General features: G+C 42.2%; 1 protein-coding gene across 2 annotated transcripts in view; it reads right to left on the reverse strand.

Moving 5' to 3' along the window:
- The window catches only part of PCNX2 (pecanex 2), a 221,267-nt gene that overhangs the window by 89,749 nt on the left and 116,362 nt on the right, over window positions 1-15,156 (reverse strand). For both annotated transcript variants that reach the window (XM_077813415.1, XM_077813416.1), the window contains exon 21: window positions 9,164-9,341. In XM_077813415.1, the coding sequence (XP_077669541.1) occupies window positions 9,164-9,341 (178 nt within the window). The remainder of the gene's footprint in view (window positions 1-9,163; window positions 9,342-15,156) is intronic.

A 15,156-nucleotide genomic window follows, 5' to 3' on the forward strand; every position in this document is an offset into this window, starting at 1 on the left:
GAGGTGTGGGGGTGAAACAGAAGAAATATCAAACAGGAAAAATGTATCCATAAGTGAACTCAGCAGGAGTAAGGCTACTTAGGCAAATGAATGCAGTGTTAATGAAGGCAAATTTAACAAGCTCTGGTTCTTTGATTACTCTGTCTTATGCATAAAGACGAATTCTGAACCCTGAGAGAATTTGACTATCAGAAAATATAAGATTAGTTCATATTTTAATCTTGCTAATTAGTTCATCCACACACACAAATTAAGAGGCCATTAGACTGCCTGTCAATACAATACTAAAGATAGGAAAAGCTAAGATATGACCCTATTGATTAGAGATTTAATGTCATTGGGTCAGAAGATTCCCACCAGGATCTATATGCAAGATGGTGTGTGTGAGGATGTGCGTACTGTTTCTTTAAGACTACCAGGAAGCTAGACAGTTTTACAAAAATACTATTTTTTACTAGGCCCAAAAGTAAACAGGCCAAGAAAAGTTAAAAGGCATCTTTTCTCATTTTGGCATTCCAAATGAAATAGTAACTGACAATGAGCCAGTTTGCCAGATCTGAATTTTAAGCTTCTGGCATACAGTATGATGTCAAGCTGCTTTCATTGTTGCCAGCTCCCACACTCACAAGGGAATGGACAGCAGTACAGGTTGTGAAGAGAATCCTCCCGCCAAAGCATCCATTGTTGCTTTGCTGAGCTTATAGGGCAACTTTCTACATTAGTCACTGGATTGAGCCCAGCTCAGCTGCTTATGAGTTAAGAGATCAGAACAGAACAGATTTGGAGACAAATCTTCATCCTATAGCAAGTGGCCTTGCTTAGAAGTATCAGAAGCTTAGATACCCCAATTCTAAGAGGTCACAGACTTTTTAGTTATCAAAATTCAGCCTGAAGCCTAACCAAGCATGATCCAGGAGATACACTAAGATCCTATATGGTAAATACTGATCAAGATACTCAGTATAGAAGAAATAAGCAGCACCTTAGCTTCCAAAGCCAGTTGAATTCTGTGATTCTAGTAGCAATAGTACTATTACAATAGCTTTCAAGGAGATAAACCTGTTGAGAAGAGCCATAAACCTCTTAAACAGGAGTCTGTCTCTTTTGGAATTTGATAATCCAGGTGAATTAACTGTACCAAATGTTCCTCAAGACCAGAAAGTGGCCAAATTGGTACAAGAGGTGAAGCTGGTTAGAGCACCTGAATCTTTAATTTGTTTTAAAATACTAACTCTTTTTAAAAGATTGCTTATATAGAAAAAAGGGAGAAGGCAGCACAGATGTGCATATAGTTGTCTTAAATCTGCAGCTGGAAGCCAGGCAGGAGAGAGAGAGGCTGGGAAGGTTCTAAGAAGCAGCTCTTCAGTGAGAGAGAGAGAGAGAGAGAGAGAGAGAGGCATGATAATACTGTTTTCTTTATTCTAGTTAAGTTTCTGCTTCAGCATTAGAAGAAAGCAATTTTTTAAAATTCTCTACGCACTGTCACATTGGGAGGGATGCCCCCTTTACCTCTCCTCTTCCTAGGGCCCTACAGAGGGATCTCTACTGGGTCCAAGATCTGCAAATAAGGAAGGGAAGGAGAAGACAGGTCAATGGTAAGTGCAGTGTCCTCCAGCAGCCCCACAGTGAGTGCTCAGAAGAGTTAATGTACCCTACTAGGAGCTCTACTAATCACATCCCATAGAGCAGGCTACTAATTTGCCCGGATATGATTTATATATACAACCAAACCACCGCATAGAGTATGTACACTAAGGGCCAAATTATGGCTTCCTGGTACAGGTGGTAAATAATGAAAAGGATAGGTCATTGATTCAGAGAGATCTGGATCAATTGGTAAAATGGAAGCAAGCAAACAATACATCTTTTAATATGGCTAAACGTCAACGTACATATAGGAACAAAGAAAGCAGATGGTCCTTATACAACGGGGGACTCTATCCTGGGAAGCAGTGACTCTGAAAAGGATTTGGGGGTCATGGTGGATAATCAGTTGAACATGAGCTCCCAATGTGACACCGTGGCCAAAAGAGCTAATGCAATCCTGGAATGCTGTGACTGAATGCACTCCTGTAGTCCCAGCCTATGCACCACTGTACTAATCTTTGTACAGAATATGCCCTGTGATATTATTTGAAAACTAATAACTTGCTGGTCAATAATATCATGGTAAAATGTGTGTAGCAACATTATATGTTAAGTTATTAATTCCCCCTGATTGATACTGGTGACACACGTTCAAACCCACACAGCCCAGATTAGGTAGGACCGGTCAGGTCAAGCAGGTCCTAAACAAAGAAATGTGTGTTTACCTAATTTACATATAAGTTGTAAACAGGGTCCTCAGACAGCGCGAGGGGGAAGACAGGAGACAAGGAAATCTGCATTTCAGCAAACAGAAGTGAGAAGAAACAGCATGCATTCTCTGTCACCACCAGACACCATGTCACCTTATTGATTGCTTGAATAACTTTAACTAGCTGTTACCCTCAGGAAAATATATTTCAAAAGGTAACTGAACTACAAAAGTGAGGGGCAAAAACACCCCAAGTTCTCTCTCTCCCTATCCATCTCTCTCTCTTTCACCTAAGAAGATAAACGAAACAGTCTTTGGGAGCAGATCCTGACCTGAAATTTGGTCAGCCCTGTTGCTGGAAGCATGTGGTAAGAACTTCACCTTGAACCAAGTGAATTTGTTAAGTTTAGAAAGGTTTTATCTTTATTGCTCTTGTAACCATCTCTGACTCGATGCCTTATACTTAGGGCCCTACCAAACTCACGGTCCATTTTGGTCAATTTCACAGTCATAGGATTTTAAAAATGATAAATTTCATATATTTAAATCTGAAATTTCACAGTGTTGTAACTATAGGGGTCCTGATCCAAAAGAGAGTTGTGGGAGGGGTGTGTGTGTGTGTGGGGGGGGGGGTTTGCAAGGTTATTGAAGGGGGCAGGGGTCTTGGTATTGCCACCCTTACTTCTGCACCGCTGATGCTGGTAGTGCTGCCTTCAGAGCTGGGTGGCCGGAGAGTGGCAGCTGCTGGCCGGGATCTCGGCTCTGAACACCACTGCCAACAGCAGCACAAAACTAAGAGTGGCATGATATGATATTGCTACCCTTACTTCTGTGCTGCTGCTGGTGGGGTGCTGTCTTCAGAGCTGGGCGCCCAGCCAATAGCCACTGCTCTCCGGCCACCTCGCTCTGAGGGCGGTGCAGAAGTAAAGGTAGCAATACCATGACTCCCTTATAATAACCTTGCAACCCCCCCCAATCCTCTTTTGGGTCAGGACCTTCTGTTTGAGAAACGCTGGTTTCCCCCGTGAAATTGGTATAGTATACGGTAAAAATACACAAAAGATCAGATTTCACGGGGGAGACCAGATTTCACGGTCTGTGATGCGTTTTTCAGGCGTGAATTTGGTAGGGCCCTATTTATACTTGAACTCACTTAAAACTCTCTTTATTGTTATTTGTTTTATTCTTTAATTAAAACTAATCCAGTGTTACGAACTGTTTGGGTAACTTCATTTAAGACAGCAGACTGTTGTATGTTGATCCCCTTGAAGGGGCAATGGATCTAATACAGAGGTTCTCAAACTGGGGGTCGGGACCCCTCAGGGGGTCGCGAGCTGCCAGCCTCCACCCTAAACCCTGCTTTGCATCCAGCATTTATAATGGTGTTAAATATATAAAAAAGTGTTTTTAATTTATAAGGGGGGGGTCGCACTCAGAGGTTTGCTATGTGAAAGGGTAACCGGTACAAAAGTTTGAGAACTACTGATCTAATAGATCTGAATTCCAGGAGAGGGCTAGACAGTGCAGAACACAGGGAGTGTTTTGGGGATGGGGAGGGAATCCAAGACTGGGAGTGTGTTGGGGTCATCCTGCAAATAGTTGCCAAGGCTGCTGGAAGGCAGAATGTGGTGGTGTTTGCAGACAGGCTGTTAAGGTCAGAATTTCTGGACAAGGGCTGTGGCTATACACTGACGGAGTGACCTGCACACTGTTTGGCTGTTTGTGAGTGGCACATGTGGGAACTACAGCAGCAAAGCACTGAGAGGCACCCCAAGTTGCAGAGTAAGGGTGACACAGCCCCTCACTGGACTGGATTGCACCCTGGAATGTCACAGACGCATAAACAGGGCAATCTTGAGAAGGAGTAGAAAGGTTATTTTACCTCTATATTTGGCACCGGTGTGACTGCTGCTGCTGGTGCCCACAATTCAGGAAGGATGTTGATAAATTGGAGAGGGTTCATAGAAGAGCCACAAGAATGATTACAAGATTAGAAACCATGCCTTACAGTGATAGATTTAAAGAGCTCAATCTATTTAGCTTAATAAAGAAAAGGTTAAGAGGGATGACTTCATCATAGTTACAAGTACCTACATGGCAAACAAATATTTAATAATGGGCTCTTCAATCTAGCAGAGAAAGATATAACATGATCCAATGGCTGGAAGTTAAAGCTACACAAATTCAGACTGGAAATAAGGCGTAAAATTTTAATGGTGAAAGTAATTAACCATTGGAATAATTAACCCAGAAGCATAGCAGATTTCCCCCTCACTGACCATTTTTAAACCAAGATTGGATATTTTTCTAGACGATATGCTCTCGGAATTATTTTGGAGAACTTCTACGTCCTGTATTATACAGGAAGTGATCCTAGATCAGTGGTGGGCAAACTGCGGTCCGCAGGTTGCCCACCACTGTCCTAGATTATCACAGTGGTCCTTTCTGGCCTTGGAATCTACTAATCTAGGTGCACAGAATGAAGAGTGGAGGGGACCCCAGTATTCTTGTATCAATGCAGCCATACTAAAAGTGTTCACCCTCTGAGCTCCAGGGTGGGTGCTAGGGCTGACTTCAGCATTCAGGGCTCCAGAAGAGGTTTGCACAGACACTTGTACAGATTGTGGTCCCACTTGCCACACAGCAGTTTACTGGTGCACAACTGCATTGGGGGGAGCACAAGCTACACCTTTAACAAACAGTAAGGGTGCTGGGTAAGCATTTCCATTCCCATCATCCCTCGTGGCATTACACCTGTACTTGGCTTATGGCCTTGGTTGCTTGTGAGAGCACCCTCATGGGTTCATCACACTACCAAATTTATCCCTTTCTTCCTTGGCTTTTTCAGCCGAAATTTGCAGCTTCCTTTTGTACCAACTCCCATAGCTGAATGGCTGTCAAAGGGAGCTGTACTGAGTGAATTCCATTTGTGATGTGTTTGTGGGAAGAGGTGGGGGGTAAACTATGTGTATTATCCACATTGTGATTTTCTCTGGCTTAACTCAGTTAAGCGATTGATCGATGGATTGCACAGAGATGGAAGAACAGACCTTCCTCTCTAATATCCACAAATAGTTCATCTGTCACCTTCCTCCCAGAAACTGAATAATCTTCCAATTTTCATCTGATTATGGTCCTCAATGCTGATCCCTCTAACATGCTGAGAAGTTGAAGGTGAAACACATTCAATTTTTGTTCCCATTTCATCTTTGCCTTATCACTGAAGAGCATTTTCTCAGCTCTTTGTAACTATTTCTTTTCAGATAACATGAGCACCCCATAAGCTGTCAGATGGATACTCAGGATGCCTTCTAAGAAGCCCTGGGAGAAGTGGTGGTTCATTTGAAGTGATTTCATAAATTTGTAGATTTTAAGGCTAGAAGGGACCATCATGATCATCTAGTCTGACCTTTTGCATAGGACAGACCAAAGAACCTCATCCAGTAACTTTTATATCAAGCCCATAACTTTTCTTTGATAGCAGATCTTTTAAAAAGACAACCTATCTTGATTTAAAGACTTGCAATGGATGCATTTGGATATGTCTGAGGAGGACAGTTTGTGAGTAGCTAATGTAGGTTCACAGTATAAAAAAGGCTGAGAACCCCCTATCCTAGTTCAATGAAAGCTTCAGTCATTTATTAAAATTAAATAAGCTGCTCTAAACATGACCTTGTTCCTTTTCCACGGCAATTTGAAACCCAACATGGTGTACTCATTTCGTGTATTTCTAACCCGTTTTAATATTAAAAACTTTTAAATTCTACAACTTTATACACAATTTAGATGAGAGTAAATGCCTTCAAAAGAGTAGTAAATTAGTCATGTGACATTAATAAGTCAAATAGAATTACAAAGAACTGAAAAATTCATGTTGGTTAAAAAGAACACCCCCAAAAAACCCCAAACCAAGAGTCAAGTTCACTAAATTCTCATGTTATCTGCATCACCTCAAGTGGCATGGTTATTTGCAAATGTGGATAAAATCTGTGAGCAGTCATTTTTGTTGCAATGCCCTGATTTGCTCAGTGAGCAGTCATATTGATTTGAATTCTCTGATTTGAATGGATTACATTACTAGCATCATGATGGGGGGAAGAGGGAAGAAATACAATCACTAGGAGATTCAGAGATAATCTATCTGACATTACTAGTGGAGCTTGTTCAACAGAAGCCTGCCTAAGGAACAACTAACAAAATTGCGAATGTCTGTCAAGTTTAAATGTAGTTTCCTGCAGCGTCTGGCAGAAGAGAAATTGATCAGTGCTCCCTGCAGCATCACTTAGAGGGCATGCATGCTCTCTTGTACAGTAACTCTGCTCAAACAATCATTCTGATGATAATTTAAGACATAATGCTTAGAGTTCCATTATCAGACAGTGGAAACCTCACACCTACAATGAGTAAGTGGATCTGAACTGCCATTTTATGAGTTAGTTCTGCACAGGCAAAGGTGGTGGTAATAAGAACTTGTTTTCTATTTTTTTTTTAAATAGCTGTGAACATTGAGATTACTGAACTGTGCACTGATTGAAGCTGTCAGCTTCTCTTGTTGCTGAAGCTGTACAGACCACAAAACTTTCAAGAACAGAGCTGGGATACAGTCTGTTTAAAGCTGACTGTGTGGAGAAATTCCTACAGCATCTTTATATGTTATCTTTAGCCCCAAAGTAATGAGATTCTATAAGAAAGGTCCATACAATTTTTAGAACTAATAAAAGTTCATAGTTTAATTAGCATTAAAATATGTGCTTAATTAATACCATCCTTAATCCTATTTTTCAGAGTTGTTTTAATGACCATTGTGTAACTATGCGTGTGGTTTTCTAATATAAATAATTCAGCCATTTTATTTTAATTTTTTAAAATATCACAAAGCCAGGTTCACCTGCTGAACTGATGACCTGAGAAATTTCAGGTTTACTGAGATTTGGAAAAGCCAGAAGACCTATGATATAGTTCAGTGATGTAACTAGGCATTTTAGCACTCAGGGCGAGCAAGCATATTTGCGCCCCCTACCATTTCCCATCATTTTTACCCACCCCCTTGGCTTTGCACCCTGGGCGGCTGCCCTGCTTGCCCCACCCTGGTTATGAGCCTGCTTAGCTAGACTCTTAATCATGTCTAGAATACATAACTTCAGCCCAATACCGTAGACTTTACCATATCAAGCCTCCCATAAAAACACACAGTGTGATAGGCTACATTTAATTTACCATGCACCTTTGATTATCTCACTCTTACTCTCCTCACTAATCCATGTCCTCCAAGGCTAACATTCCAAATCTCACAACAGCTTCAAATAGTCAAATTTAAAAACAAACAGCAAAAAACCTCCACATCACCCACAGCCACAAATATGCAGCTTTCAACAGAAAATTGTGACATGGCGATTTTCAAAAGTAACTACTGATTCTGAGTGCCCAATCTGAGATATCTTAAAGGGGCCTCCTTTTCAGAGGGCAGCACTTACTGCAGCAGCCAAGCCATCATCTGCAACTCTGGATCCGCCTTGCTCTTTTTAGCTAGTGAAAAAGTTAAGAGCACCTAGGATTTCTATTAACCAAGATCAACAACAATCTCCTTTGAGAAGAGAAACCTACCACCTCCCATAGAGCACACCATAATCCAGCTAGTACTTAAAAATGTCACTCAACACAACCAACCTCTCCAATTACCACACAGAAACCCAGCTCTCACTTCTGAGCAAGCTAATTGAGAAGCTCGACAAAGGCCCTCCAACTCCATCTATTCTAGATAGTGTCAATATCCTGGACTTTTCCCAGTAAACCTTCAGATTAGGACATGGAATAGAGACAGCACTGGCTGCAGCGATGGCTGGCATCCATACTTATATTGTTGGATCTCTGTGCCACATTTGTTAAAGTTAACCATGGTATCATGCCTTTCTCCTCTCAGAGATGTGGCAGTTTAGCTGGATCACACTGAGGATATGTCTATACTAGGGTAAAGCAAAAAAATATTCTCACCAGTGCTACTACTAGGCCCAGTTGTATCAGGACTCATATACCATAGTGATAGGTGACTGCATTTAAAAAAAAAAAAAGTAGATAATCATTATTAGCACTGGTGGGAGCCCTAGTGTAGACAAAATTCAAACAATTTCTGGTATTTTAGCACCATGTCAATTTAACCTAATTTTGATTTGAGAGGAGCTGCACAGGTCATGAATTAGGGTACAATCTGGAATTATGAAAAGAGTTTTAAGACTGTATGTATAACTCAGGGAAAAAAAGAGAGAGGAAATATGATAAGAGTCCATGACACTTCAGAATTAATACTGTAAAAGTAAAGAAGAAGCTTGAGTTTAAGGTTAAGCACTGTATAACAAGGATAATGGCCTGAAACTAAGGTAGGAAAAATTTAAGTCAGACATTAGGAAAACATTTCTTATAATAAGGATGATTAGCTATTGGACTCATTTCCCAAAGGAAATTGTTGAGTCAAACACCAGAGGCTTTCAAAGGAAGACTATATAAAAACACTCATGCAATTAATACAAAGGCAACCCTGCACTAATGGCTCAAAAGGCCTCTTTCAAGTCATTTATGACTCTATTCTTAAAAAATCTAAATTGTGAACTTCTGTAGCATCATGCGAACAAAGAAGTAAATATGAAGTTTCATACAGAAACAGAAAATACATTTAACTTAAAAACTATTGATTTTATCCACCACTGAGATTTTTTTCTGTGATACCAATGGCCTGCTTCTGTTAAAATGATATTATAACAATTATATTTAAAAAAGATATTCCAGCCATTTATAAATGCAGTGACACTGGAAAGATAATTCAAACTATGAAAACATTTTATATCAAGAAAACAATGGTGTTTGTAAACTTGCCTTGTGAAACACAATGGACATCATGAAAAAATCCAGCAAGAAATTCTCTGAGATATCTCTGTAGTCAAATTGGAAAAAGATTACAGTAAAGCTCAAAGTAACAAATTGATGAACCGGATTACAGAATGAGGATCGGAGCAGCTTCATCCCAGCAATTGTTATCAGGAAAATATCACAGCTGTGAGAGTGAGGGAAAAGAAAACCTAATCAAGTTAACATAACAAAAACAATTAGACTATAACTAATGAACATGAATAACCATATCAGACCTACTCTTGATTGATACATCTAGCTACACATACAGTTAATTTATTTTTATATTAATACTAGTTTTTGTTTTAATAATCGTGTTTATTTAATCCATCTGCCACAGCACAGTTTTACATTGCTAGCATTACATATCTCTAGAGTACTTACAGAGCTGTAACACAGGAACAATTATGTATTATAAGAGTAGCTTCCATTATTGTAGTAAGTACCTTATAACATAATAAAAATATAATTAAATAAAATCCCTAAAATAAATTTTCAACTTGTGACTTAAGTCTGGCACCATTAATTTATAACACTACAATTTATACAGCTTTATATTAGAAAGCAGCTTGTTACCAACTACAGGCAATAAGTGTGAATCACCACCATGTTACCCAACTTTAGGCTGGTCCAGTGATGAATCAAACCCAGTATTTGTAAAATGCTGAAAATAATTCTCCATGTCAATTACAAAACAACAGAATACTTGCGACAGCATCTGGTAATTGACAGCTCAGAAAGTTCTAAATGGAGTGGTGCGTTTTTGTCATTTTAAGGCTCACAGTTTGTGCAATTCCAAGTTTATTTTATTTTTTGTGGCATTTATTCACTGCATTCTTAATGCAGATCCAACTTGATTTGAGTTCAAGCCACTCAAAAAGATCACCTCGTCATCACTGCCTGAATGAAATGCCAAAAGACCTCATTTCTTCCCCTGTCAGAAATTCTTTCAATTTCATTTGGATTTCTGAATGCAAAACTAGGGACTACAATAAAGTGTTTTTGACCGTCTTAGAACATCCCCAGTGGGTTGAGAACATTTTTCGGATTTGATGTTCATCAAGAACAACAAAATTCTTGGCGGCAGTGAGGAAGATTTTAATGGGGACAGCCATAAAATCACAGAGCAACATAAGCAACTGAAAGACCCTTTTCCTGATCAGGTCGATATTTATGCCCATCTAATATCCACAAAATTTCAGTCAGAAAGGAGTTTTACGATCATATCTCTTGCTAGAGGATAAGGGAACATTGCTTTCTGGTAATTCTGTCTCTTTAAAGATATTGCCACACAGGATTCTATTTTGGGGGGCGGTGGGGGTTTTCTTACGCTCCCAGTGGAAGCATGGTACAACTGCCCTAGCTCAGAGTGACCTCTTTTTGCTGTTGTTGTTTAACCTTTTGAGGCAGTGACAGTAGCAGGCAACATGGTAAGCTGCCCCAGACTGTCCAATATGCACCACCAACCACCACTCCCTTTGGTTCTGAAACATTCAGTCAGTTTCTGACAGTGCCGGAAGCAAGGGCTCCAACCCCTGCCCATCATCTCTTCCCCACCCCCTACACACACACCAATTCCATTTTTTAAATACACACACACACACACACACACACACACACAGAGCAATTCCATTTTTTAAATAGAAAAAACAGATGCAATTAGAAAAGTCAAATACATCCAGCCAGATAGGAACAACAAGATGAAATTGCAAAAACACATTGCCTCAAAAAACATCCCTCCAAATTCTGAGGGGAGATGGACAAGTGAATGAGAATCTTGCAAGATGATGTCTTAAAAGTAGAATTACAGGCATGGAAAGTAACTTCCTCTTCTTTAAGCTACCATATACACGACATTCTTCTTCCTGGAGAGTATGTAGCCAAGAACGGAGAGATAATACAGCCCTTTGTAATAAGAAGTCTAAAGAAACAAAGACTCCAGGGCTACCCTGCCTGTGCAGGAGATGATAGCCCTGCTGGCTGCTTTGCTGAGACTCTTTCAAGCCCTTTTGCCGAGACTCTTTCAAGCCCTTTTGCCTAGCAACCAGGTTTTGGTGCAGTTAAGGAGGTGTTGTTAACACCGAGCAGGTCCAAACCCAGACAGATATTTGGTGCTGGGGTTGGCTCCTGCCCCCCAGAGGGCTTGTCTACACTGGCAAGTTTTGTCGCCAAAAGGCAGTTTTTGGCGACAAAACAGCGATAGCGTACACACTGCAATGTGACTTTTTTAGAAAAAAAAAAAATCCGCCCAGTTTTGGTGACAAAAAAACTTCCACACCTGCGAGAGACTTTTGTCTTTTCCCTTCCCTTTATTGTCGACAGACAGCCCGTGTAGACACCACAGCTTTTTTTTCTGATTTTATCGGCCTCCAGAAAGTGCCCCACAAGCCCCATGCTGCCGCTCTGGTCAGCAATTGGAACTGCGCTGCTCTGCAGCCAACCCGCCCCCTCCCCCTTGCAAGTCCCGGGAATTCTAAATCTCATTTCCTGCTTGCTGGCTTCCCAGATGAGCTTCCCAGGTGAGCAAGGCTGGCTATCGCACCACACGCACTCCCGCTTGGACCACTGCCGAGTTACTGGATCTGATCAGTTTATGGGGAGAGGCGTCTGTTCAGTCGCAGCTGCGAGTGACCCCTAGGAATTGGGACACATACGGACAAATTTCTCGAGGCTTGTGTTTAAAGGGCTGTGATCGGGACGCGCAGCAGTGCAGAGTGAAGACAAAAGGAGCTGAGGCAGGCGTACCATAAGGCGCGGGTGGCAAACCATCACTCCGGTGCTGCATCTAAGACCTGGCGCTTCTATAAGGAGCGGAATGCTATCCTCGGTGGTGACCCCACCTCCATCGCTGATAGCCCTGTGGATACTTCGGAGGGAGCAGAAAGAGGGGGTAACCCGGAGGCTGAAATTCTGGATGAAGAAGTCGAGCTAGAGGAGGATGTGGAGGTCCCAGCGGGGTCAGCCGGTGGGGCAGGTAGCCAGGAACTTTTCTCCACTCCAGAAGTGCTCAACAAGGAGCAGAAAGCAGATAAGATACCACATAAGTTGCTGTGGCTTGTGTAGGGAATCAAAAAGTGGGAGGGAAGTAGTGTTTTCTGTGAGCTGGACATTGCCCTGTGTAGCTAATCTGAACGGCCAAGCAGGGTGTCAATGAACATCGAGACCTGAAGGGAATCCTCCAGAGAGAGGCTCTGGAAAGTTTCCAAGAGGTACTTGTTAATCCTCTGCCGCAGATTCCAAGGGATTGCAGCCTTGTTAGTTCCCCCATTGTAGGAAACTGTAACATGCCATCTAGCAATCACTGGAGCTGGGACCAAAGCGGCACATAGCTGAGCTGCATATAGACCGGGGTGAAAGCCGCAAGCATGCAGTAGTTGTGCCCTGGTTTCCCTGGTTACCTGCAGCAGCGAGATGTCAGGCAGCCAACCTGCTGGCTGACATCTCGCTGGTGCAGGTAACCAGGGAAACCAGGGCACAACTACTGCATGCTTGCGTGAAAACGTGTGTGATAATTTTAGAATGAGTTCCCTGAAAAGCTCCCCTGCAAGCCGAGACCTTTTTGTCCGTAAGCACAACCGCCTTCCCCCCACTCCCGACACTCACCATGATTGGGGTGTTGGCAGAGCTGTGTGCCTACCTAGAGTCTCAGAGAGAAAGTGATTTCTACTAGCAAAAGGCCCTTGTTACTGAAATGTTTCAATCGTTTGCTGGAATGTAACAATCCCTCTTCTGTTCAGCACAGACCTTGAGGAACACAACATGCACCCATGCCAACTGGCTTCGGCAGAAGGAAGAACCCTCAGCGCAGCAAAGGAGACATGTTTCGGGAGGTGCTGCAGCATGATGAGAGACAGACCAGGGAACACAAAGAGTGCTGGGAAGCCGGAAGTCAGGATAGAAAAGAGAATGCTGCATTTGCTAGGCAAGCGACAGAGTGGATGATAAAAGTTATGGAGATCAGACAGAGATGCTCAAGTCTCTGATACAGCTGCACATGCACAATTCTTTGCCAACCCCACCCCCCTCTTCTGCCCAGACATTCCTTTTCACTCCACAGCACTCCTGAGTTTCCCCATCACTCCACCCCAGCTCACAGCTTGCACAATGATAGCTGGAGCTACACACAGTTGTGAGGTTTTACCCTTTTTAACAATAAATAAAGGCTAAGGTATTCAATGGTATAGCATTTTAATTCTGTGTTCCACAAAAGCGTATAGCAATCAATTCACTCTTGGGAACAGGCTTCTAAAGCATTGTGTTGCATGGATCTTGGGCCCCAGAATTGTACATGGATGCCCCAGGGAAGCAACTCTAAAGCAGACATGTGTTCCTGCCCCTCACTGTCAAAGCGGTTCGTCAAAGCCTCTCTGATGTTAATAGCAGCCCTCTGGGCTCCTCTGACAGCCCTAGCATCTGGTTGTTCAAACTGCATAGCCAAGCGCTCTGCCTCAGTGCTCCACACCTGAATATCCTTAGATTCACACAGATTATGCAAAGTGCAGCACGCCGCTATGACTACAGGAATATTATCCTCAGTAAGGTCTAGCCTGCCACTGAGACACCTCCAGCGACTTTTCAAATGGCCAAAGGCACATTCAACTACCCTGTGGCACCTGCTCAGCCTGTTGTTAAAACGCTCCTTGCTGCTGTCCAGGTGCCCTGTGTAAAGTTTCATGAGCCAGGGCTGTAAGAAGCTAAGTCTCATTGAATGTAAATGGGATTTAAGGTTCTAAGAAACAATACTTTATCCTTGTTTGGTGCTAGAGGCTCTGGGGAGCCCTAAATCCTCCCAAAGAAACTTCTTTAAAAATAATGATTTAAAAATATGTATGTGGTACCCACATTTGGCAGTTTCTGCACTTCGTCCTCACATATGTTTTGCAAAAGTCAGATAAAAACTGAAGATAGCTAATTCTTCGTCTCAATTTCTTGAGTAATACAAGTTGATCTCAATTTTCAGATTACAAGGTCCAACTATCTGAACAATTCTAATGATTTTATTGCAAGTCGTGCAATGTCTGGAATTTTTTTTCTTTTTCTTATGATGTGATTTCTGTATTCAGACTTGTGCAGTTTTGCCATTATCCCTCAACGGTGAAGGTACTTAGCCACTGGAACAACTAACCTAGAGATGTAGTGGATCACACTATCACTTCAAGGTAAAACTGGATGTCCTAAAAGATATGCTATAGCTCAAACAGAAGTTACGGGTTTGGTGCAAGAATTACTGGGCACGGTTCTATGCAGTATTTTACGCAAGAGGTCAGACTAGATGATTATAACAGTCTCTTCTGGCCTTAAAATCCACAAAACTTAAATGGTCATCATCTCCCACTGCCTTCAATGAGGGCTGAGCCACACTGCCTTCAGGGACTAAGGGAGACCCCTTAGTCATTAGGTGAGGGCAAGGAAGGATATAAGAATGGGGAGGTGCCAGGAATGAGAATGTAGGGCAGGAGACTGTGGTAGGATCATGAGGAGTCAGAGGAGCATGGGGAGAATTAGGTAAACTGAGAGAGTTGCAGGGGATTATGATGTGCAAGAGGCTGACTGAAGGGGAGTACAGAGAAATAAGCCAGGCTGAGGGGATGCCTGGGAACATGGAGTGCAGGAGGAAAAAGGGGTACCAGGGAATGTGAAGGGTGGGAAACAGTGAGGGGAAAGGGAAGGAAATACAGGGAGGCAAGCGAACAGAGGGGCCACATGGAAAAGCATGGAAAAAGAACATGTGTGGGGTAGCTGCCATTCTATCCCCACTATCCTCCTCTCTAAGTATTCTGTCAAGTTAGAGAAGAGACAGCTCTCCACACCAAATGGGATAAGAAAAAATGAGTCCTCTCTGAGCAGTAGTCAGGACCTGCATTGTTAAGTGTGTCTTCAACGTGTGAATTTAAAATCTGAGATGATTTTAAACACACCTACATTGGGGACTGGTGGCATTCTCCTAAAGGTTAAACTAT

The sequence above is a fragment of the Eretmochelys imbricata genome, chromosome 3 (genome assembly GCF_965152235.1).
Source record: "Eretmochelys imbricata isolate rEreImb1 chromosome 3, rEreImb1.hap1, whole genome shotgun sequence".
NCBI classification, from domain to species: domain Eukaryota; kingdom Metazoa; phylum Chordata; order Testudines; family Cheloniidae; genus Eretmochelys; species Eretmochelys imbricata.